This window comes from Cryptococcus depauperatus, chromosome 1, assembly GCF_001720195.1.
Source record: "Cryptococcus depauperatus CBS 7841 chromosome 1, complete sequence".
Lineage (NCBI taxonomy): Eukaryota > Fungi > Basidiomycota > Tremellomycetes > Tremellales > Cryptococcaceae > Cryptococcus > Cryptococcus depauperatus.
The window spans coordinates 1,067,648-1,090,445 of NC_089468.1; the positions used below are offsets into that span (position 1 = coordinate 1,067,648).

The window sequence follows — 22,798 nt, forward strand, 5'->3', positions numbered from 1 at the left end:
AATACGACAATCTGGTAAGACGAAATATTTACTACCATCCGCTTATAGCTGATTTTTCTAGTGTGATGATCCTAACTCTGTTCTTGGGTGTTGTCGGCTTAGCGAACAAGATCTACCAGTGTTTCATGACCGTACTCAATTGTAATTTTTCTGAACAAGTCATCTGCAAACATCTCCTTTCTCTTGTGTTGTTGGGGTGAAGTATTATAATGTACATAACGATAAAGTTATGGTTTGTCTCGTAACCTGTTTCAGTAGTATAGATGAGCTGATATCTGATGCCCCTTCTATGCAATTGCTTGATTTCTCTCACTATAAAGAAGAAACCCATTGGTTGCTACAAATGCTTAAAGCCTCAGCTATATATGTTTTCCAGGTCATTAGATATGAACTGATTAGCTTCGTTAAGTTCTATACATTGGTTTGTACAAGACACTCTAACACGCTACAGCTACAAAGTGTAAACTATGATACTTTGTATAGATACGAGATTGAATACAGAAAAAGACCTATACCCTATATGAAACCCTTTATTCAATCCTGATCACTTGATCATCCAGCTACCCACAATTGCTAATGCCCTTTCATCTCCTTTGCTCACATACTCGCCTTCTTGCCCACCGACAATATCTCCTACCATTTCCCAGGGATTCTTTCCGCCTCCCCATTTCAGCACTTTATTTTTGAATTCTTCGCCCCTTTCTCTGGTCAGTATCTCCCTACTATCTGTTTTTGTTCCTGGATGTGCAAATAGGGTAGACCATATCTTTCCTGCGATGGCACGGTCAAACAGGTAAGAATAGTATGTTGCTCCATAACCATATAAATGACCGAATTGAATCTGCCATGCAGTCTCTGGGACCGGGTCAGTAACACCAACCTCTCTCTGAAGCTGATGCCATATGGACGTTGAATCAAAAGTGGGATCACGATGACGCAGTGCGTGATATCGCTGATCTAAAAGAGCCATGGTGATTTGGGATTGCGTTTCCAAAGCAGCAAGGGCTTGGTTGACACTGAGATGAGCCTGTATGAGAGGGGTAGGCAGAGGCTCGCCCGTGGAGAAGTGGGTAGCAAAAGTAGCTAGGATTTGGGGTGACGAAACAAAAAATTCCATGAATATCGAAGGCAATTCCACAAAATCTGTAGCACATCGTGTGCCGGAAACGTTATGGAATTCTGTGCGGCCGACCATTGCTAAGGGTTCATCAATATCTGCAATATATGTCCTGTTTGGCCACTCACAATGAATGGCGTGACCCATCTCATGAAACAGAGTTTCAAGATCATTCCAACTTAATAAGGCAGGTCTATCTTCTTCCACTGTGCCAAAGTCAGCAGACAGAGCTACGATAGGTAGCTGATAACGGCCTTGTCTCCCTGGTACTGCTTTTCCTTCTACTTCTAATCCCGGACCATACGCGAAACCCCAATTTTCTGGTAGTCCATCTCCTTCCAAGTCGTCATCGTCCACTCGTCTAGAACATCGTACAGTGAAATGAGCAGCTCCTGGAGATTTGCCTGGCCGAGAATACAGGTCACAATAGATGAAACCAATGGTACCTTCCATCTCATCGACTATGTCCAAACGGCGCACAGAAGGATGCCATGTCTCTCCTAGCAAGGTGTCTACAGGTCTAAAGGAGATGCCGTATAGCTTTGTGAATATCTGTGATAACCCTGAGAGAGCGGTTCCGACTGAAAAGTAAGGGCTGAAAGAGGAGGGCGATCCGGACGGATGTAAAGAGGATATATGTCGGTCACCATAGTAATCTTTGTCCCAGGCATAAAAGGGGGGTAGATGGCTTGTCCTGGGGTTGTGAGGATCATAATGGTTGCCTGTAAGAGCGCTTGCCTTCTTTCTCTGAAGCTTGGCCAGATCCGACTTGGCTACTGGTAAATGGTGTTGATTGAGAGAATTCAAAAACTTCATAACATTTTCTGGGTTCTTCGCCATCTTATCCTCCAGAACCACTTCTGCCCAGTTCTTTTTCCCAAGGACGTCCGCCAACTCGGCCCTCTTCTTCAACATATCCTCTAGCACACGAATTCTACCTTCATCTTTCCTCATACTACCAGTGTATACCAATCTTCTGGCTTCGCCATCTCTTGCATACCGACTAATCATATGCGCCTCCCAGCTCCCTGGTGCCACCAGTGCGGGGCCATCTAAGTGTTTGCGGGGTAAAGAGTCCACAAATTGCCTTCCTAGTCCCACAAGAAGATGATGGGGGTTGGTGATTTCAATAGGCGGGGTAGGTGTTGAACCAGAGAGAGCGGAAGAAAGAAAGGAGCGGCCTAGAGAGAGAAGAGTGTCAGAATGTTTGATGAAACGCTCTCGGGCTTGCGGAGGAAGGCGAATTCCTGAGCGTTCAAAGTCTGAAAGGAAAGTCTCGGCCACTCTAAGCTCTGCAGGGGATAATGGGTTGTTGGCATATGGATGAGAGACAGTTTTGGACAAGGACTAATGTAGACTGTTGGAAGCGTACAATGTATAGAGAGCGGTATGACATACCTCGTACATATCCTTGTTTGCGTTTAATTCATTCATAAAACCGCAGAGGACACTATACGCTTTTTCGCTTTCATCGACCCAAGCCTTGTCAGGATGCACGTTTCGTATCATCTCACACATGTCAATGACTCCACATAACAGATCACTCAGTCTATCCAGGTTCTTGATGACCAATCGCAACTCTTTTGTAGTAGGATCTTGTGGAGCCCTGATGATGCGACTTACGATGGCTGCGCCATGGACCAATGTACGTTCCGTCAACCGCCTAAGCGATTGAGGGGAAGACAGAGACGGATAGAGCAACAACCCTTTCTGGCCATGATCGATCGTCGGTATAAGATGATTTGTTACTGGAAGTGGTAGGTCGAAATGAGCCTTGATCGGCTCAACGTTCGTTCTGGTATGTCCAGACAATGGGGGAACGACGAATCCTGGTTTGACTACCAATACAGCAGATTGGGCAAGCTTCTCTTTCACTACAGATTCCTGCAAGCCGGATCGCAAGGATTGGCATGAGGTAGTTAGATGAGCAACGGCTGCAAAGTGAGATGAAGCAGAACACCAACGAGCCGTAGCCCGGCCACTTTCTAGAGCGAGTCGGCGCATCTATACCTCTCGAACGTCGACAATGCGAGCTGTAGGATGTCAATTTGTAAAGTCGTGTAACAAATACACTAGTGGTAGACGAAATCAGGACTGCAATGTGTACTCCTCGCTCAAGTGCGCATCTGTTGATGTTTGCTGCTATTTGCAAGTCTATATGCTTTGCAGCATAGACATAACAATGTTGAAGAGTTGCGACTTTTAATCAAAAATAAAGAAAAGAGATGGAAATAGAAAAGAAATGGAAATAGAAAAAGAGATAAAAACAAAAACAAAAACAAAAATAGTCAAATACAAATGATAGGCCGGGAAAGTTTCTAACCGGTGTATTACAAAAACAAATCATTTTACAACCTATCCAAGCCATTTTTCAATCTCTTTTCGAAGAATTTCTCCATGGTCACCACGATACAAGTGATCTCCCTCGTCCACCTGGCATTTCTCCAACAGTCTCGTATCCTGGCCAATGGAATGAAACACACTGGCAGCGGTGAATTCGTCCCTTGTCCCGTAGATCATCTTGAGATGGATTTGTTGATCTAAAAGATTGTTTATAGCGGTTTTGAAGTTGGGTTTTGAAAAGTAGGTGATGGCCGCAAAGAAGGTTATGGGAGGAGAGACAAGAAAGATGCGTTTTAGTAGTGGAGAACGAGGTGCGAGAGTGACAGCCAGTGATCCCCAAGAGTAGCCCTAGTCATGAATGAGTCTTGCTTCTTATCCAGGGGTACAAGACGTGCAAACCTATACACCTCTTTCACGCTTCCAAGTATTTCTGTGCTCAGTTTCTCAATATGGGCGAAATCAGCTGGATCGTACCCTACACCCAACCACGGCTGGGATCCTTGGGAACACCCTACGCCTCTTACATTGTATGTCAAGGCGGCAGTCTTGGGCGGCGGCGATGGCCTATCCGGAAGAGAGGTAGGCGCTTGGCTGTCAACTTCTAGAGGGTTGAAGACGGCTGATACAAGACGCAAGAGTATACTTGAGTCTTGTCAGTATGTCCAACGTTCTAGATACTCACGGGTCCAGCATGTTTCCTCCTAGCCTTCCCCATGGATGGGCAGCAACCACCAAGCGCTCAACTCCTAGGCCTTTTATCGTATTCGTCACTTCTTGACCCATTTTATCGTAATGTAATGGAGGATTTGTATATGAGTCATGGATATTTGTCGTGATTGGCAGCGCTAGAGGGGCATGGATGGGTAGAGGAAGATATAGTCTCGCTTCCAGCTGGATAGTAGGGTCAGATGAAGGCAGAAATAGATGAATATGGGGGTGAATTCCGTTTAACATCTTGACGATGTTTAAAATGAGAGCGAAATTGGTTTTAATGTAAATGAGAAAGACAAATGTCAACATTGGCGGAGTTTTCCGCCAATGTATATGAAGAATTGTAATTGATGTTTTTATTTCTTTTTTATATGTTGCATCTACTCACATCTCAAATGCAAGTTATATATGAAGTAACTTTAGCAATAGGAAGGACAAATGAAGAACCCAAAGAGTGTGAGTGTTATATGACGGCAAGGTGAATTATAAACCTCCTGATACACCAAAAGCAATCGCTAAAAGACCCAGAATGGGTGCATGACCTTTTCAAGGACTAATGGTATGACAACGCCACGTTTAAGCCTGCGTGCCAACAATCAAAATACCGCCTAGGTTTACAACAGCTTGATTGATGGCGACCAAGTTGCTCATGGCTACTAATTGGTTAACGGAAGACTCGAAAGGAAGCGATCCAGAGAGGGTGGAAGAAGCAGTAACCATGGCAGAAGCTTTGGTTTGGATGATGGCGTCAGAGATGCCGTTGGACACAATGGTTGAGGAAGAGCCAGAAGCGGATACATAGTCGCTGGCAGAGGAGGCAGAAGGCTTGACAGGTGTCGAAGTGGAGATGGAAGTGGATGTGGGTGACTCAGAAGTGGATGCGAGCTTTGTGCTTGTGGTGGGAGTAGCAGACGTAGAGGTTTGTTCTTGACTGGCAGGCTGATCATTTGCGCCCTCATTATCAAACCACCACGTCATGTAGAACACCCCAGCATTCTCAGACTATACAAACACTGCTCAGTTTTCGGCACTCGATCACGATGGATAGAAACCTACCTCAAAGCGAGCAAATAATCCGCGAGAGAGGTCAAGACCACCGTAAGCACAAGATGGGCATTCATCAGCAATCTTGACGCCACCGACTTGAACCTCGTTGTAAGAAATTGTAATGGATCTACCACATTGAGGACCAGGATAGCCGCCACCATACTGATTGCTGTTGAGAGCGACAATGTAATCGGATGCAACGCTAAAGGCCGTCAGTTACCGCCACGACAACACTGAAGATAGACTCACTTCCAGCCCCCACAAGCACCTTGTCCAACGTCGTAAAAGGTTGCTCTACCACTATAGGTAGCACCTCTCTTCTCTAGGCCTTGCTTCGAAGGAGTAATCAGATTACGAGCTCGCGAGCGAGAAAAGTGAGAGTCAGCGAAAGCTGGAAGAGCAAGAGCAAGGATCAGTGCCGAGGTTTTCATCTTCACCATTTATTGACAAAACTTGAATGATTTAAGTGTTAATGAGTGTAATCGTGTCGATAGTTCTAAGCGGAGCAAAGTTCAGATCGGCCAAAGAGGGTGCTTGGAATTTGCGTCAGTCAGTGAAAATGAACCGGTGTAGCTGTATAGACAAGTCGGATTGCTACATTGGACGGAAGTCAGCACAACATTGGAAGGCACGATGTCATCAGTCCGTGATACCATCTTTTGACCTAATGTTGACAACTTACCAACAAGGAGCACAGGTTCTACTTGCCAATGATTTATTTGCGAAAAGGAATGTTGTCTATTGTCGTCAGACCCAACAGTGCAAAGCGAAACCTGTTCTTTTGTAACTTCTATCAAAGAGATAAAAGAGTGAGTGTATAAAAAGCAACAATAGCAATAGCTTCTAATAAATGAGCGACTAGAAATTTGAAAAGGAAAAAAAGCCATGTCATTAGAGGGATCCACAAAACGAGGCCATTCGCAGATAAAGACCAGTCAGTACAGTGCATGGCAAGAACTGCAGCATTTTGAGCCTGGCCCAAAAGGAAAAAAGGTCTCTTTTTTGTTTTTCTTTTCTTCTTCTTTCGGTTTGTTGAGAGAAGAAAAAAAATTCCGTCAAGTCCATCAGGCACGGAAATGACCGGAAACCCTGAAAGAACAATTAATTACACGCGACACATTAGGGTAATTCATTTCCAAGGGCGAGTTGAACAGTAGGGTTATTCATTTTTGGACGCGAGTTGAACACTGTTCAATTCGTAAAAATGAATTGCCCAACTGATAAAGGTCAGTCGTCGTTGTTAGCACAAATGGCAAGTCAGATTGAACTGATACGTGACTTTTTTCATTAGCGGACGAGAGAGGATGAAAGAAATTCCGATGACAGCCTTATGAACGGAGCTTTAGAAAAAGACTTTCCTGGGTTCAATTTACTTAAGAAATTCATCCCAACATATCATGGTGTAGTAATGCTTCTTGGCTTTCGACGGATGGTACTTCATTAGCCACAGCAGAGTCGCAAGAGAAAGTCCCGATATATGAAGAGGATGGTAAAATCACAGGCCATAAGCAAAACAATGCTGATAAACATAAAATGGTGAGTGCTATTCATCACCCGTTGAGAGCCATGTGCAGACGTTATGCAACAAGAATAGGGGCCGCACACACAGTCTTGTTGACAGCATCAATGTGGTGTTTCCAAGTGTATTCGATCAACTTCCTCCAGACTCTGAGCATTTTCATTCTAAAACCATGTCAATCACATGTTCCGATGCGTTGGAACAATTATACAAAATCGAAAAAGATACATTAGATAGCGTTTTGAACATTCGCAAACAGGTTGAAGAACTGGCGACGGCAGTGGATGCGACGAAATGGGATTTTGCTGGCAGCTCGATGATGTTTTTTGTTGGACAGTACAAGCCTGGTATGGTGAAGACTCGAGTAGGTTTTATTGATTTCACTCACGCCGAGCCACATGAGTGAGAATTGGGTCCCGAGGGTATACAAAAGGGATCCAAAACCCTTGACAGACGGTTGAAGAAAAGGGCAAGTGAATTAGAAGCATCTTTGGCATGCTTGGACTATGAGATAATACGCTGTCATGGTGTGACATAAACCCGTGTGGCTATCAACAAACTGTGATATACTTCAACTGGATATTGTCTGCAATATCAGTACATCTTTTTCTGTCTATTTCCTATCGTTTTGCCTGTTGTCATAAATATATATCTTTCTGGGGATGTGTTACACATTCAAGCAGCAAGAATAACCTATCGGCAGTTATGTAGGAAACGCTGTAGTACAAGGTCTCAGTTCTTGTCTACCCATTGAATACAACACCCACATTCAACTCTTGAGGATTGGCCCCGATTATGAAGCGAATGGCATTTCCATCTTTGTAGGCGATAAAAGTAGGCAGGGTCTAGACATCAGCTTCCTGGGCAACGTCCTACTCACACATTGTTTCAAAGTCTCTCAACAAAGAACAAAACCACTGACCTGCTGCGAATCGACATCAACTTTGACAAACTTGAGATGAGGATGCTTTTCTTCAACTTGGGCAAAATCGGGCGAAATTTCTCTGCATGGACCGGACCATGTCGCCCAGTTTTCAACAACGACGACATCTGAGCCGTTAATCTTGTCTCCATCAGCTCTAATCATCTCGCAACAAAACAGAGTCACATACAAGAGATTTCCACTCGTCATAAGATTCGATATCCTTGACCATTCTTTCTGACGTTGCAGCTGTCGAGAACAATGTGCTGAGTGTCGAGGACAATGTGTTTCCTCAACACTATTATACATACCCCGCTCTACACATGTTTTACATCCCTAAAGCTGTACTTAGTTATCATATATATAGACAAGTCTTTGTCTCTGGTTCTCTTTACCGCCTTACATGTGCTAAAGAGTAACCAGCTGCACCGGTCCAATCATAACAGCAGCGACCACAAGCAAAGATGGTGTCAGATAAAAGCCAAGTACAAGCAAAGACAGTAAGCCGAGAAGTCTCGAGTCGCAACCTCCAATAGGCCACCCCTCCAACCCTCGGAGTCATCAAGCGAAAACCTACGAAGAGAGAATATATAAATAGACAACAATAATCGCGGAATGATAACTCCCTTTTTATACCATGAGGCTGTAGCTGACCTCATGCCATTCGGCAAGTACAAACGCGGCACTTTGGAATGCGGAGATCGCCGCCCGGCACTCCTCCAGCTTCCATCACAACAAACGAATACGACTTTTCTAAAACATTTACCATTCTTTTCTTCCCAAAATATTGACCATCAAGCATAAAAACCCAACCCAAACCCCATACGAGATAGATAGAAGAATGCCGTCAAGAGCGGAAGAATAGTTAGGTCTTTGGACTCGCTATATCCCATTGCCGACACGCAGACCCACATGGTTCTCATCGCCAGACGCCTGTTGCTCGCAACAGGCGGAGACATGGTAAACAGCCAATGCTGTCGCCTCCACGAACGTCATTGTGGAATCTTGGTCCGGCCTGGAGGCTCCCATGCCTGATGTAGCCACAAAACCCTCATTGTACGTGTCGCGGCAACTACCAGAATTGCCTCGCCAGCAGGAAAGACCAACCCAAGTCGGTCTTGACTATCCATCCAACGCTCCGCACGCCAAAATCTCCCTTCTCTCCTGCGAAATCAACCCGTCCCATCTCTCAATTCTGTTGCGCAAAGCGTGATTACCTCCATAGAGACGACGTAAGCTTGTGGCTTGTCCAACTCTGGATTCCTCATTGACAGACTGGAACCTTGGGCCTGCTTGGTGCATCAAAAGCCGTGGTTGGGATAGCGACTGTTCTTTGCCATTTCGATTATGGACGATTTCAAGCGCAAACAGTTATCAAGGTAGAAGAATGATGAACAGAACTGAAACCACTATCCATAAAATCTTGACCTTTTCGTTACCACTGCGAGCACAAGCATTCTACCAAAGCACGCAAGACTTGATCGTATCTTAAGGCGGCAATCGCCGTCTACCAACCCTTGTCCTACATTCTCAACAGCGCTGACAAAGCGTATAAGGGTTTTTATCTTTTGGCAAATCAAATTTCAATAATAAACTGACGAGAAGATTTTGTATACACTATCGATAAACATGAGGGTGATTCATCTTTAGAAATGAATGACCCTATTGTATTAAACAAAATATGAGAAGTTGAACATTGGCTTTCTGAGTTGAACACGCAAAAAACCCCTATTCAATGTGGACAAAATTGAACACAGCCAAAATTTGCTTCCGTGATTACGTATCCTGTTCAGTTCGTGAAAATGAATAATCCTACTATTATTATGGTAACCCATCAAGTAATTTTCAGGTCCCAGGGATGAGATTTTTTTGGGGCTGTCTATTGACGTTCAAAAGAAAAGTCTAGAACTTTTGATAATTTCGATGTTTTGGATTGCGCTTAAGTCGCGACATCGGCTTGTCAAGATAAGATAGCCAACACATGATAATACATTCAAAAGCTACAATTAAGGATGACAAAAAGGATCAGATGGATAGACCGCTATTCTCTCAATCGCATGAGGACATCTGCAATGAGCCCAGGTATATCATTACTACCTTCTGCGACACCAACTGCTTCTGTGATGTCAAGGTCGCTACCTCTCAGCTAATTGCCGTTAGTCTGATGTCTCGAAAAGACGTGCTGATTGCTTACTGAAGCACTAGAAAAACGCTTTGTGAGCGCATCAAACGTTATGACGAGCACGACTGAGCCGTTAGAAACGTCATATTCCAGATGTAATTCTTCGTTAGACACAGCCTTAACAGATCTTATGCCTAGCAAAGAACGATAAAAGGAGATTGATGATGTAAGCCTAGGATATTTGTGTCAGCACAAACATTGTTGATATGGGGAATTGTGATTGACCATCTACAAGCATCATCCACTCTTGTATCGCCCGCTTCTCGTCCTTCGCGCACCTCCCTTGCTCGAGCTTCTTCCCTTTCCCTATCTCGACTCAGTCGTTGCACCTGTCGTCATGGTCAGCAGCCAATTAGAGTTGTCGATGAAAACATACTTCTTGAGCCACTCTGGCCACGTCTTCTCTTGTTCGATCAGCCTCTGCTTGTGTGACCTCCCTTTCATCCGTCAATCGTTGTATTTCATCAATTTGAGCATCTAAAATCTCATTTGCCTGGTTGGCAGTCATACGCTGGTGAATGTCAGCTGGGTATAGGAAACTATCTATGCAGAGCATACGTTATCAGGAGGGTAAGTTGCTTTGATTCTAGCCAGTTCAAGCTCCATGTCTCGTATTTGCTTTTGAAGTGCTTGTGCTTCAGATAGTTGTGATGTCATTTTAGTATACACTGTCTACCTCGTCAGACTGAACCATAGTGTGCGCAAGACTTGATTTACTCTCAGTATTCTTTCCAGCAAGATGAATAGTAGTTGAGCGCATTTCCTCGATATCATGTTTTGCTGTTTTGAGGACCGCTTTCTTCTCGGCATTGATACGCTCTATATACAACGAAAATGTTGATCCGTCAACATTTTTTCAAAGAGCAAAGTACAACAACTGACCTCGTTCTTCATTTTCGCCTGGTTCAACTCTCTGAGGTTCCTCTCCTGTGATTGAAGCCAAAAAGTGTCGCTTGGCGTCCTGCTCAAGATAAGCGAATTTCAGTCGACGAAAGTAGTCCTGCAGTTTACAATATCAGTCATGTCCGAACAAATTCACCATCTTCCCTTACCTTTTGGGCGTTCATCTCTTCGCGTACCAAGACAGGATTGTTGGGATCGAACGCCATTGCAGAGTCGTTACTTGCTGTCGTTACATCTCTCAATGCTCGTTCCTGGAACCGATCTCTATTTTGATGTATATTGTAATCAGGTTGGGCAGCAGCAGCAGCAAGCCTGTCGAATATGAGCAATGAGACCCACAATTACAACCACGGACTTACTGATCTAAAGCTTGATGGAGGCTAGAGCCTAAGAGATTGGACGATGTGATTTGCGTCGCTACAGACATTATTCACTTTTACTTTGAAGAGATGTACAATCCGTGTTTGCTTTTCATCTTCATTTTATTTTTGTTTACACAATTACCACGGAACCAGATATTTCGGTGATGTCCGCCTTCTCCAGGAACGACTCCAGTGTGGAGGTTGGTCGCAAAGTCAAAAACAAAAACAACGATAAACAAGTATTTGGTAAAATATTTATTAAAACGTTAGTGATATGTCTTCAAAATCTATAGCCTGCCATGTCAGGCTGAGACCTTCTACGGAGACGGATGGAAATGTCAATCCAGAAGGAATCATCATACAAGGCAATAAAATATCGGCGCTGAATGGCCAGGGCGACAAACGATACCATTTCAAGTGAGTTAAAATGGCATTGTTACTGACCTACCTGCTGACTTAGATGTCAGTTTTGACAAGTGTCATGATAACGATAGCACCCAAGAAGAAGTCTTTAGACACATACAGCCTCTGTGAGCGGCCCTACGACATGAGTGAGGGATCCTGTTGACCATTGCAATCTTCTTTAGTCTTGAACAAGCTTGGCGTGGTGTTGTAAGAGCTTTTGACACCAATATATATGCTTTCAAGGCTTATGTCATCCATAGAACACTACAATCTTTACCTATGGTGTTACAGGAGCGGGGAAAACCCATGTGAGTAGCGAAAAACTCATCTTGCACCAATTCAAGCTCATTCCCAAAAGACTATGCAAGGAACCAAAGAACATCCAGGTCAAATCCCTAGAACTGTAGACGTAGGCTGACTAAATTATTTGATGGGCTTAAAGGTGAAACTAATCTTTTAACTAGGCTCTGTTTCAAAGGAAAGATCAGTTGCCAGAGCGTTCCGTTGATATTGCTATGTCTTACGTCGTAAGCTGTACTTCTGCTCTTCGTTATCCAGTCTTAAAAATTCGCAGGAAATCCTCAAGGACGAAGTTTACGACCTCTTGGGCACTCGTGCAGAGGTGGGAACGCTTATTTAAGTCGACAAAGTGCCGGACTGATCAATTTACTAGGCTAGAAAACGAGATATTCGTATGAGTACAGGTGGACATAATGTGATAGCAGATTTGATATGTCAGCCTATCGCTTCACGAGAAGAGTTTGAGTTAATTTATGAGTGAGACCGACCCATACAATTGTGTGGCATAAATTAATATCGTCCAGCGCGGCTTCCAAGATTCGAAAGACTGCTTCAACAAAACTCAATTCTAATTCATCAAGGTCTCATGCTATTTTGACCTTGCACATTCATAAAATCGATGAAGCTGGCAAGGAAACTCATAGCAAGATATGCGTAAGATGATGTTTTTCTCATCCTTTGCAGAATCTGACGACATTATTACAGCTTACTGACCTAGCAGGCTCAGAAAACAACAATCTTACCGGAAACGATCGAGAGCGCATGAGAGAGGTAAGTCCCAACAGTGTTCAAGACATTTCTCTCTCACTCATGATATAGAGTTCTGCTATCAATACATCTCTCACTACCCTTGGTAAAGTTGTTGACGCCCTCAACGTTATTGCTCAACGAGGAGGTGATGCCACAGGCATCTTTATCCCTTATCGAGAGTCTAAACTCACTCGTCTCTTACAAGGTAAACCTATCCGTTGCTGTCGAGGACCCTTGGCTTAAGTTGAGGCTCAGATGCCCTTGGTGGAGACTCCCAAGGTCTTCTCATTTGTTGTTTGGCTCCCGGAGAAAAATTTGCTCGAGACACCATCAACACCTTACAGTGAGTGTTCTCTATTCATATAATATCTCTGCGCGAAGGCAATTGACAAGTATCAACAAAGGTTTGCCAAGAAGTCTAATTCGGTAGAAAATCGTCTTGGAGACAGAAGTAGAGGTGCGCCAGACAGTGATCACTCTATGACGTTTAGCAGTTGTGCTTACTTCAATCAAATGTTGACAGACTCGCGCAGACTTTCTCATGTCCCACAACCGTTGGCAGGTCATACTGACCTTAACTCGAGAAATACGCGAGCCTTCTCAAATCCGTCAGTTGGTGTGCGTCAATCTCTAGGACGACCTGCCCTTGCAGCAGTTTCCGCCAATGTGCGCCATGTCAAAAATCAATCCACCGCCACAGTACAAGGTGGACTGGGCAAGAAGAGGACACAAGGAGAGTTGTCTTTACACTTGACAGAGGAACAGCTGGAAAAACGTGTTCGTATGAGACATATTACAACAACCATTAGCTGACAATCTATAACGTCTAGATCCAAAAGATTGTGACGCAAGAAATGGCTAATGCGCGCGGGAGAGAAAGCGGTACAGCAGTCCAGGAGCCTTTACCAATCATTCCATCCACAGAAAGATATGGGAATTTAACAGGTTGTGAAGAGAAGACTTTCCTGAGCCCTGAAGAGAAAGATGCAAGAGCAAAAGTTATTGTTAAACACGCCCGGAGACTTCACAAAGAGCAAGTGATAATGGCTTTTTTTAACAGCTTGAAAATTTACGCTTGATACAACAGGGAAGACTATGTAGGCGCATTGAGGCTGTATTCCAAAGCACACGAATATGTACCAAATAATCAGAAGCTTGCGACTCGGTAAGAATGGTTTAATCTACGTGAAGCAGAGACAGAGTTAACAAGATAACCTTAGTATCACGGAGCTACAGCTAGCTATAGAAGGCATCCTTCCGCCTCCTTGTCTTTCAAGTCAATCGCCCCACATACCTTCTGTCTCAAACAAGCTCCTCAAACGCTTGCGTACTACAGAAGGATCCGCTTCTCTGGCAGAATTATTATATGAATCCGACCATGAGGCTACTATGACCTCCAACAAGAGACAGAAAGGCGAAGTTTGCTCCGAGTCTGAACACATCCAACTTCTCTTGCAATGAGTAGAAAAAACGGAGGGATAAGTTTGATAACTAACCTGCGGTTTCTTTCTCTTTCGTTCTGCTTCTCTCAGAAGCTTTTTTCACTGCTTGTCTGTACCTCATATCTTTGAATTTTGTTGGAACCTATTTCTCTTATGTAAAGATACGAAAGAGCTTTACCAGGAAAGAATGAAGAAGTACATGGGTATACAGCAGCGACATTGCTTCAATCTATTCTTGCGAATTCACTGACTTTATTTATTACGAAAAGCAATTTCTGAATTACAATACAAAAATATATGGGCTAAATGTACAATAATGGATGTATTAGGTTTTAATCATGGAGAATTTGTTAATTGGATTAACTTAATGTCATGAATATTACCAATAATTAATATCCACGCTCTGTACGAAAAGGTCACAATAATGCAATCTACGTTGCATTATTATTGTTTGGCTATATTCCATCGAGTAATTCCAAGGTTCTGACACTTAATTCTTTCACGTGACACAGACCAAGGTTGAACTACATTAAATATTATTATTTTTCATTTTACAACCGTGTTTTTATTGTGCATTTATTATTTCTTGAGGACATTACTGTCTTGAATCAAGTTTCTTCATATATTGTTCCTACAGCTACCAACATACACAACCTCAATGGTAGTGTCAACTTTAACCAAAGAAGAGGCTCAATACTATCACGATGAAGGCAAGGCAGCAGCTTTTCTATTTGCCACTAAACGACGTATACCACCAAGCAAGCGTAGCACCTGCTATAGCGCCAGGAACCGTCTGTCAACATATATTTACCCCAAACCTCCTATCTATCCGTCTCCCCTTCCATTTCGCCATAGACCATTCAACAAGCACCATAGATCTGCTGCAATCAAGAATGAAAAATTACAAGACCTCAAGACTAGATTGACTATCGCTGATCGACTAGACCTCGAAGCGCAAATGAGTGACTACTATGGCCAACAATGGAAACCCATAACCTCAAAAGATACCTGGCCCGTTAGGTACCTGTTGAGAGCAGGTGTACCTGCTACGTTTCATATGAAATTGTTACCTCCCAGCTTTAAAAGCCACCCAACAGCTCAACAGCCACCCAAAAGTATCTATAAGAGACAAAAGAAGGCTGACCCGGCGGTGTACAAGTGCAACCACGTTGAAGACCGTGGCAACGCACTCAAGGCTGAAGATTCTACTATGTCTTCCGCCAAATTTTTGAAAACCAAAGATACTGGAAAGTCAATCCTTGTCCCTTCTGAATTCGAACATTCTAAAAAAGTTGTAACCTTCAAAGACACTAAACCATTAAGAAAGGAGAATGCTGACAAGGATGAACACAAAGTATGTGACACATACTGATCAAGTTGTTCCCGAGTAGTCGAGCTGATGCATCTCAGATTCCCAATGTCTTTGAGGTAAACGATGTCAAAAAAAACAACCTGTTGGATCCTCCGATATGTAGCACACCCAATCTGACAGTTTCTCCAAACCAGACTTTTGACTCGGATAACTCTGCTATTCTTTTTCCCCGTTCACCAATATCCACCCATTCTGACTGCAGCCTTAAAGCCGACAATGCTGCCCTACAAGTTTCAGAAGTTTCCATTGAGGATACCTTCCTCGAGGACTGGTCCATGAATGCCCAATCTCTGGAGACAATACTTGAAGAATCCAAGGAAGACGAGCCAATATCTCCAGGAGGGGTTCTGCAAAGTCTTGCTTACGACCTTTCGCCCTCCACCGCTTTCTTCACAATCTCAAAGTCGCCAGAAACGCCTACTGACTCCAACGACTTGGACAAACCACCCATTCTTGATACACAGTAAGCTTCCTGCGCAAGGCAAAGGATCCTCTCAACCACCAGATTTCCTGATAACAACGAAATGTCCAATAGAAAGATATTTCCATAAACGGTGATATGTACAAAAGAGTAGTTTTTTTTGCCTATGTAGCATGTGTCTTGTACCTATAACCACTCTCCATGTCATGAATATTCCCGAGCTGTTCTTGGTATCATCAACTTTTCTTACGGCTTACCTAAACCGTGGTCAATGCCCGAAAGGTAACTGGCGGCTGGTGACCGTTTCGCGGACTTTTTTTCTCATCTCCGCGATTAATAGTCCGATTGCGCTGTGACCGCTACCTCGGCCATATCCCCGAGGTTTTCTTGTGTATCTACTTGAGACGGCCATACGTACAAGCTTTGTCATCTTTGCGATTTTATTTTATATCATTTTCTCCCAAACCAGCGAGCGGCCAGATATATATAGGTTGCAACGGGAGCAACGTTTTCTCTCAACCCACCATGTCGGACGACGCTACCCTCAGCGATACGCCGAATCGCAGCTTCCCTATAGAGAAAAATGAGCCAGTGTCAATCGCGAAGGAGGAAGGCGGCCACTCAGAGAGCCCGTTGGCGACGCTGAGCCAAGCGCGCAAGAATTTTTTATTGTTCATTTTCTCGGTCGCCACTTTTGTGGATGTCTGCAAGTGAGTGGTGTGTGCCGTTGAAATGAGCCGTGCTGACGGACGGGTAGTGTGTCTGGCGTGGCAGTCGGAGTTGCGCAGATTTCTACAGATATCAAGTTGGACTACTCGCAGGTGGTTTGGATTATCACGTCGTACTCGTTGTGCTTTGCTGCCTTTTTGCTCTTTGCTGGCAGGCTTTCGGACCTGTTTCCTGCCCAGGTTGTTTTTGAAGGAGGATTTTTGGTTCTGGGTATACTCAGTTTGGTGACGTCGTTTGTGACTTCCAACAAGTGAGGTTGTCGGAGTGAGTTGTGCAAGTGGCTGATGGATGGTGTTAGATATGGTTTCCTTATCCTGCGTGGTTTGGGCGGTATATCGGGTGCTATGAGTAGGTGACACAATGGTGTTGTTGAATGAGCTGATTTGAGATGAATTAGCCATACCATCAGCATAGTATGCCTTTTCGCTTTGTTTGCAATGGTTCATTGCTGATTGCTGATTTGCAGCCATCTTACGGTTCATATGTTTCCAGAGCCCCAAGAACAGCAAGCCAAGCTAGCTCTCTTGGGTCTTGCCGGTGCAGTTGGTAACGTGTTGGGCTTGTCAGTGTTTTGGCATGTAGCCGGCTTCAGTTCTGATGCAAAGCAGGGTGCTTGCCGGCGTCTGCATGTTGGCCAACTACAAATGGTTTTTCCGAGTTATTGCCATCATTTGTAAGCAGGAATGTTTGCCGTTTCAGCCAGTGCAATTTATGCTCATACCGTAAAGGTATTTCTTTTACCGCCCTCTGCGTACTCATTCTTCCCTTCACGAAATCAACATACAAGCCTGACGCGGCAAATCCACGATGGAAGCGGCTCGACTTCATTGGTGTGGCCCTCATGATGGGCTGTCTTATTTGCTTTATCCTTTCCTTGACCCAAGGTCCAATTGATGGCTGGGGCTCGGCTTCTTTCATTGCTCCATTTGTGCTAAGTTTCCCTCTGGCTTTTGCATTTTTCTTTTGGGGTTAGTCGTTGCCCAGAAATTGTGAATGTCATTTAATAATGGTCATCAGAGTCAAAAATTCCACCCAAATCTGCTGTGTTGCCGTCTTCAGTTTGGAAGATTACCAACATCACTATCTCAACCTTGGCAATTGGCATCGCATGTACGTGTATTGTTGAGCTGTTATATATGACTTTACTGATAAATAACAGTCCCATTCTGGTCAACGTCTCAACTTCTCTACGCCACATACTTTCAAGAAGTGTTGCATTGGACTCCTAGTAAGTCAACCCCCCATAGAATGCCTCCCAGTTGACTGATGCTGGTCGCTAGTCAAGGTTGCAGCTGCTATGCTTCCTCAAGGTATCATAGCTTTGATTGTTGGTGGTTCGGCTCAAGTAATCCCTCAAATCATCACTAAACCTCGGATTTCCATGCCAATTGGTGCACTTTGTGATCTAATTTAATTTGAATTTGTCAGAAAGCATACTCATAACACGGTTTATAGTGATCGTTGCAGCCGAATTACTCCAGGTATTTTCTGGTGGTGGTCATGGTAAAGACTATTGGCGATACTGCTTCCCTGCTTTTCTTTTGGGCAGTGCGGGTGCAGTCATTACTTTCTACGCATCGGTGTAAGCCCAAGTTTTTAAGACAGGAATTTTCACTAATTCGTTGGGATACAGAATCAACCTTATTTCGTATTGCCCCCCTGAAATGGCTGGGGTGGCAGGAGCTTGGACTCAAGTAATTGTATGTTGACATACTTGTCTTAAACCCTCAAGTATGCTGAGCAAACTACAGGGTCAAGTAGCTGCGTCAATCACACTTGCTGTTCAAGCATCTTTCCAAGGGGAAGGTGTGACCGACTGGAAAAAGTCAGGACGTCGATCTTTTTACTTTCAGCTTGCCTGGACTGCAGTTCTTGCGATTCAATATGTGGTATTCTACAAAAAGCCCGGCACTGCAGAGGAAGAACATGAAGCGGCTAGGCGGAGAATTAGAGAGAGCGGGCATGATGCGGGGGTATTTTAATTGATCTCGGAATATCTGGAAAAGCAAAAACTGCTTTATTTTCTTGTTTATGAGCAGGAACAATTATAAAAATCTAATATAGCTTTTGATATCAAACCACATCTATACAGTGAATAATAATACAACTGGACGCTATCATAAAACATCCGTTACAGCTCGCACAGCTGGGCATCTTATAATGTATCAAGAAAAATTTGGCAGCCAATCGCTCGTAGCTTTTCTTTCCCATTTTTCCAATGCAGTCACTTCATTTGCAGTCTCCCCAACTCTCGAAATCAATCGTCCCCTATAATATCTCATAAAGGATGGAGATATGTCCAAAGATTCGTTCAAAATTTGTTGTGAAAATACAGGTAGAGGATGATGGTTTTCTAAGAAAGTCAGAAGGTAAATATAAGGATGAGGACTCACCGGAAAACCCGAAAACTTTGCTGACTTCGCCTATAAGGGCCTCCAATCCTAAAAGGCACCATCCAGCGATGAGGCTAATCACTACTAGCCGCCATCCTCTGACTACGCAAAGAAGTGAACACGGCAACGCGGCGAGATACAAGAAAAGCAGGTGGGAAAGGTGTACCGTGAGAGGTAAAGGAGGCGGATCTTTCCACAAGTCAGTTTTGAACTACTGTTAGAAACATTGATAAAAAGTACTTGATGAGAGTATCTCGGCTTTTCCTAGTTGCTCGTTTAAAGACTTGATAATGTTGTAACCTCGCTCGCGTCTTGGAATATCCCAACCGCCATCTTTATCCGATATGTTGGCCAAACCATTCACATAAGCCTCGATAAGTTTAAGCAAGGCTAGAGGAAGATTAGGAGGGTAAGATGAGTGTAGATTAGATTTCGGAGGTTTATATCCTGTTGTCGTAGGAAGTGATTGACTGCTTGCACAAAAATTAGTAGGAGAACCAACGTCTGTGTTGGCAGGAATGTTCAACTGGTCGAGCTGCTGTTGTAACTCTTGGTCATGCGGCATTTCGACTACCTGGTCTAACCTAATCACATTGGAAAGGTATGTCGAGATATCAATGGTTTCGTCGTTTTGATCTCCTGCACTCCGAGCCTCAGATTGAGGTTTTTTTTCCAAAGAGATATTGAACTCTTCTAGTGAGTCTGAAGACTGATCTCCTAAGTCACTTGTTGATAAAGAAAAGCTCTTTGATGGACCAGCATGCGTGTCTGCAAACCGAACTCGCGCTTCCGTTCGTTTCAAGGAGGACAAGTAGGAAGATGGGAGGAGATCACATAGAGGCGGTTGAGGTAATGGCCTTGTCCCGAGCAAATGGTGTCTAGAGTGTATCAGCTTCCAAAAAGAAACAGTAGCTTCTGATGAGCCATATACTCACTGGAGTGAGAAAGCGAAAGCAACCAAGAGGCTTGAAAGCTCGTCCATACGCTCGAAAACTATTTCGTTTCTGACCTGAACCTGTGGTTGTTCGTTGTCAAGAGGATTCCGCTTATTAACTGGATCACCAATTCTGCCCGAGTTGAATTCCACTATAGGCAGATCATTGTTTGATACTATAGATATCTTTTGCTTTGGTCAATTTTAGTCGCATATCAGACAAGCACCAAACTTGCCGTTCTTATTCCGTTTCTGATCGTAGTTCGTATTTCCGACCATATTTGCTTCCCTTCATCCCACTTTTGAACAGCAGAGGAAAACCGATACGATAAGAGCAGACCCGTTACTAGCGCTATCGTATCAGAACCAGCATTTGCATTTTCTTCGGATATTACTGACCCATGCTGAGCACACCAACGATACTAGTTCCACCTTTACCCCACAGCTGTCGGTCGATCAAGTCATGATCGGTCAAATAACTTATAAATAGCGCGTAAAAGGCCAGCGCAGGTAGTTTACGAGGTGGAATTCTGGATCTTGAACCACATTTGTCAAATTTCCACAATACCCATCCTCTCTACAATCAACTCACAAACTATATGTAAACAGCGTCCACCGATCTCTTGAATAGGAAGCTGTTTGATCCACAGGCGGACGCTGAGGCATATGAACGCGCCTCCGAGTCATACTTTCTCCTCTTGCGGTGAAAGAAGTATTATAATACGATTGCTTATAGACACACTTGAAAGAGAATAACCATTTACAAATGTAGACATTAGAGGTGAACAGTAAGTCAAAAGTTGTGACGTATGATACGTTATTTTCATCATTATCTATTCCTTTCTATTTATTTTATTTATCTGGTCGCTTTCTTCCGCCTCCACTTTCATTGTCCACCCATATTTGAATGACTAAACAATTGTAAAAATATCTTTTAACATGTCTTATTCAAATCCACTCTCGACAGCGAGGTCTTTGGTACTTTTGCAGCTCTTGTCACGGATCTTGACATTCGCACTCAATCAGACGCTATTGAGACTAGCATCCCCTGCGGTATTTGGGACGGCAGTGATTCAATTCGATCTTGTATGTTCCACTATACTTTTTTTATCTCGAGAAGGAATTCGCAACGCCTTGCTACGGCAGACCGATCGATCTGGAAAGAAGGGAGATGGAGAGCAAAGTCAAATTCATAAGTTGTCAATTATACCCCTTCGCCTGGGTTTACTCATATCGTCTTTGGTAACGGGAGTGTACATATGGTCTTCCTCTTTGGCTACGACCTCTCAAGACGGCTTTTGGATCTCTTTGGCACTCTATGTGCTCTCGGCACTCATCGAGTTATTCATCGAGCCGTGCTATATCCAAGTTCACCGTTCCACACCACCAAGACTGAATGTGAGAATGCAGGCGGAAGGAGGCATGGCGATTGTGAAAGCTTTTGTGACTTTTGTGAGTCTTTTGGTGCTAGGTGAACAAGGTGCTCTTCTTAGTTTTGCTATGGGCCAAGTTACAGGAGCTTCTTGGCTTGCGGCAAGGTATCTGCAAGTATTCAAGTGGGATATCAAGAAATTATTGCTGAGCCAAAATGTTGACGAGTTAGTCTTGAGAGGTATAGTAGAGCAAGTAGCTCACATACATCTAGCGAGTCGGTGTTTGATTCACAAACATTCTCATTGGCCTTGGCAAATACTGGCCAAGGCGTTATCAAGCATGTCTTGACTGAGTCAGATAGACTCGCTGTTGCTCGATTTAGCCCATTGGATGGACAAGGCGGCTACGCAGTTGCCATGAATTATGGTGAGTGACAAGTTTTCATACATACACTAACACTTCAAGGTTCTCTTGTGGCCCGAATCGTCTTTCAGCCCCTTGAGGAATCTCTTCTTCTCTATTACTCTAGCTCGCTCAGTTGCAGTACGACTGTTGACCTTTTTTCAATGACCGTTCGCTTAGCTCTTTACTTTGCTTCAATCATCCGAGCATTTGTGCCTCCGCTATTTCCAGCCTTGATCTCCTTCCTTCTGCCCAAACAATACCAAAACACTGCAGCTCCATCTATCCTCAAACTTTATCTAACATCATATATCCCTCTCCTCTGTCTCAACGGCGTCTCTGAAAGCTTCCATACAGCTAGTGCAAATCCAAACGAAGTCAAACTTCAGGCCAAATGGATGGTTATCAGTTCTGGAGTGTTTGCAGCGACGCTGGCTACGCTTGCCTCTACGGGGCCTATCTATATCTCCAAGAATAACGGGCCTTATAATGCCGCTATTTTAGGTAGGGAAGAGTCGCTTGTACTTGCATCGTGCGCCGCAATGCTGGTCAGAATCTTTTATGCCATACGCCATGGAAAAATGTTCTTTGTCATGCGCAAGCCAAGTCTTAGGTGGTTGAGCCTCATACCCAGCATCAAAATTCTGCTGTGGATGGGGATAGTTAATCTGATCTTGAGCCTTTTGGCAAACACTGGAAGATGGCAGAGAGGATGGAAGCAGTGGGCAGAGCTGATGGGTATCGGAGGTACACTGGGAATGTTTACATTAGGATGGATGTAGGTTGCTGCTCCAAACATCATACGCTGCTTACAATACTCCAAGATTTATGGTAGAATTACAACGCTTTCAGAAGCTTCGAATTGATATGAAGACAAAGAAAGATGAATAAAAGATACCTCAGTTTATCGATACAAGATGCATTCAGGAAAGTTATGACGTGGAATGTAATGTTGGACAATAGAAATTTCGAGCTGCAACTTTGTTTTTCTTTCTTATTCTTTTACAACCCGATTCACTTTCAAGAAACCCAAATCTAACGCGTTTTCGCCGCTGCTGCTCACCATGGTTTGTGTGCACTGCTGAGAACCTCGCAAAATTTGAAAAGCAGACTGAGGTTGCCACGCGTTGATGCATTTGTCATCGCGATATTCCTCAATCCGTCAAGTCT

General features: G+C 43.8%; 11 protein-coding genes across 11 annotated transcripts; 5 read left to right on the top strand and 6 right to left on the bottom strand.

Annotated features, from left to right (window-relative positions):
* Window positions 1-544: 544 nt before the first annotated feature.
* L203_100423 (uncharacterized protein) lies at window positions 545-3,121 on the bottom strand (the record flags this gene model as incomplete). The annotated part of the gene is made up of 3 exons (XM_066209882.1): window positions 545-1,197; window positions 1,246-2,464; window positions 2,516-3,121. 3 exons carry the CDS (start codon window positions 3,119-3,121, stop codon window positions 545-547), a joined length of 2,478 nt encoding a protein of 825 aa, XP_066065979.1.
* Window positions 3,122-3,472: 351 nt separating this feature from the next.
* L203_100424 (uncharacterized protein) lies at window positions 3,473-4,414 on the bottom strand (the record flags this gene model as incomplete). Its single annotated transcript, XM_066209883.1, has 3 exons — window positions 3,473-3,808; window positions 3,856-4,051; window positions 4,143-4,414. 3 exons carry the CDS (start codon window positions 4,412-4,414, stop codon window positions 3,473-3,475), a joined length of 804 nt encoding a protein of 267 aa, XP_066065980.1.
* Window positions 4,415-4,747: 333 nt separating this feature from the next.
* On the bottom strand, window positions 4,748-5,658 carry L203_100425 (uncharacterized protein; the record flags this gene model as incomplete). Its single annotated transcript, XM_066209884.1, has 3 exons — window positions 4,748-5,173; window positions 5,228-5,420; window positions 5,468-5,658. 3 exons carry the CDS (start codon window positions 5,656-5,658, stop codon window positions 4,748-4,750), a joined length of 810 nt encoding a protein of 269 aa, XP_066065981.1.
* A 1,076-nt stretch (window positions 5,659-6,734) lies between these two features.
* Window positions 6,735-7,143, top strand: L203_100426 (uncharacterized protein; the record flags this gene model as incomplete). Its single annotated transcript, XM_066209885.1, has 2 exons — window positions 6,735-6,754; window positions 6,813-7,143. The coding sequence occupies 2 exons, from the start codon at window positions 6,735-6,737 to the stop codon at window positions 7,141-7,143; spliced, it is 351 nt and encodes a 116-aa protein (XP_066065982.1).
* A 287-nt stretch (window positions 7,144-7,430) lies between these two features.
* L203_100427 (uncharacterized protein) lies at window positions 7,431-7,891 on the bottom strand (the record flags this gene model as incomplete). The annotated part of the gene is made up of 5 exons (XM_066209886.1): window positions 7,431-7,454; window positions 7,505-7,510; window positions 7,589-7,609; window positions 7,660-7,800; window positions 7,850-7,891. The coding sequence occupies 5 exons, from the start codon at window positions 7,889-7,891 to the stop codon at window positions 7,431-7,433; spliced, it is 234 nt and encodes a 77-aa protein (XP_066065983.1).
* A 1,809-nt stretch (window positions 7,892-9,700) lies between these two features.
* Window positions 9,701-11,171, bottom strand: L203_100428 (uncharacterized protein; the record flags this gene model as incomplete). Its single annotated transcript, XM_066209887.1, has 9 exons — window positions 9,701-9,805; window positions 9,854-10,013; window positions 10,067-10,170; window positions 10,218-10,352; window positions 10,400-10,509; window positions 10,559-10,660; window positions 10,724-10,841; window positions 10,894-11,056; window positions 11,104-11,171. 9 exons carry the CDS (start codon window positions 11,169-11,171, stop codon window positions 9,701-9,703), a joined length of 1,065 nt encoding a protein of 354 aa, XP_066065984.1.
* Window positions 11,172-11,380: 209 nt separating this feature from the next.
* Window positions 11,381-14,022, top strand: L203_100429 (uncharacterized protein; the record flags this gene model as incomplete). Its single annotated transcript, XM_066209888.1, has 17 exons — window positions 11,381-11,523; window positions 11,574-11,636; window positions 11,694-11,718; window positions 11,772-11,819; window positions 11,870-11,920; window positions 11,976-12,038; window positions 12,086-12,133; window positions 12,185-12,288; window positions 12,336-12,465; window positions 12,517-12,582; window positions 12,631-12,766; window positions 12,817-12,904; window positions 12,966-13,018; window positions 13,085-13,338; window positions 13,392-13,594; window positions 13,649-13,726; window positions 13,782-14,022. The coding sequence occupies 17 exons, from the start codon at window positions 11,381-11,383 to the stop codon at window positions 14,020-14,022; spliced, it is 1,794 nt and encodes a 597-aa protein (XP_066065985.1).
* A 639-nt stretch (window positions 14,023-14,661) lies between these two features.
* On the top strand, window positions 14,662-15,842 carry L203_100430 (uncharacterized protein; the record flags this gene model as incomplete). The annotated part of the gene is made up of 2 exons (XM_066209889.1): window positions 14,662-15,357; window positions 15,414-15,842. The coding sequence occupies 2 exons, from the start codon at window positions 14,662-14,664 to the stop codon at window positions 15,840-15,842; spliced, it is 1,125 nt and encodes a 374-aa protein (XP_066065986.1).
* Window positions 15,843-16,321: 479 nt separating this feature from the next.
* On the top strand, window positions 16,322-18,507 carry L203_100431 (uncharacterized protein; the record flags this gene model as incomplete). The annotated part of the gene is made up of 13 exons (XM_066209890.1): window positions 16,322-16,506; window positions 16,554-16,775; window positions 16,824-16,873; window positions 16,923-16,938; window positions 16,992-17,087; window positions 17,134-17,198; window positions 17,254-17,493; window positions 17,543-17,635; window positions 17,685-17,753; window positions 17,806-17,925; window positions 17,981-18,107; window positions 18,159-18,225; window positions 18,277-18,507. The coding sequence occupies 13 exons, from the start codon at window positions 16,322-16,324 to the stop codon at window positions 18,505-18,507; spliced, it is 1,581 nt and encodes a 526-aa protein (XP_066065987.1).
* Window positions 18,508-18,793: 286 nt separating this feature from the next.
* Window positions 18,794-20,539, bottom strand: L203_100432 (uncharacterized protein; the record flags this gene model as incomplete). Its single annotated transcript, XM_066209891.1, has 6 exons — window positions 18,794-19,107; window positions 19,159-19,796; window positions 19,854-20,038; window positions 20,089-20,198; window positions 20,252-20,388; window positions 20,445-20,539. 6 exons carry the CDS (start codon window positions 20,537-20,539, stop codon window positions 18,794-18,796), a joined length of 1,479 nt encoding a protein of 492 aa, XP_066065988.1.
* A 252-nt stretch (window positions 20,540-20,791) lies between these two features.
* L203_100433 (uncharacterized protein) lies at window positions 20,792-22,519 on the top strand (the record flags this gene model as incomplete). Its single annotated transcript, XM_066209892.1, has 5 exons — window positions 20,792-20,938; window positions 20,999-21,450; window positions 21,498-21,652; window positions 21,809-22,406; window positions 22,453-22,519. The coding sequence occupies 5 exons, from the start codon at window positions 20,792-20,794 to the stop codon at window positions 22,517-22,519; spliced, it is 1,419 nt and encodes a 472-aa protein (XP_066065989.1).
* Window positions 22,520-22,798: the final 279 nt, after the last annotated feature.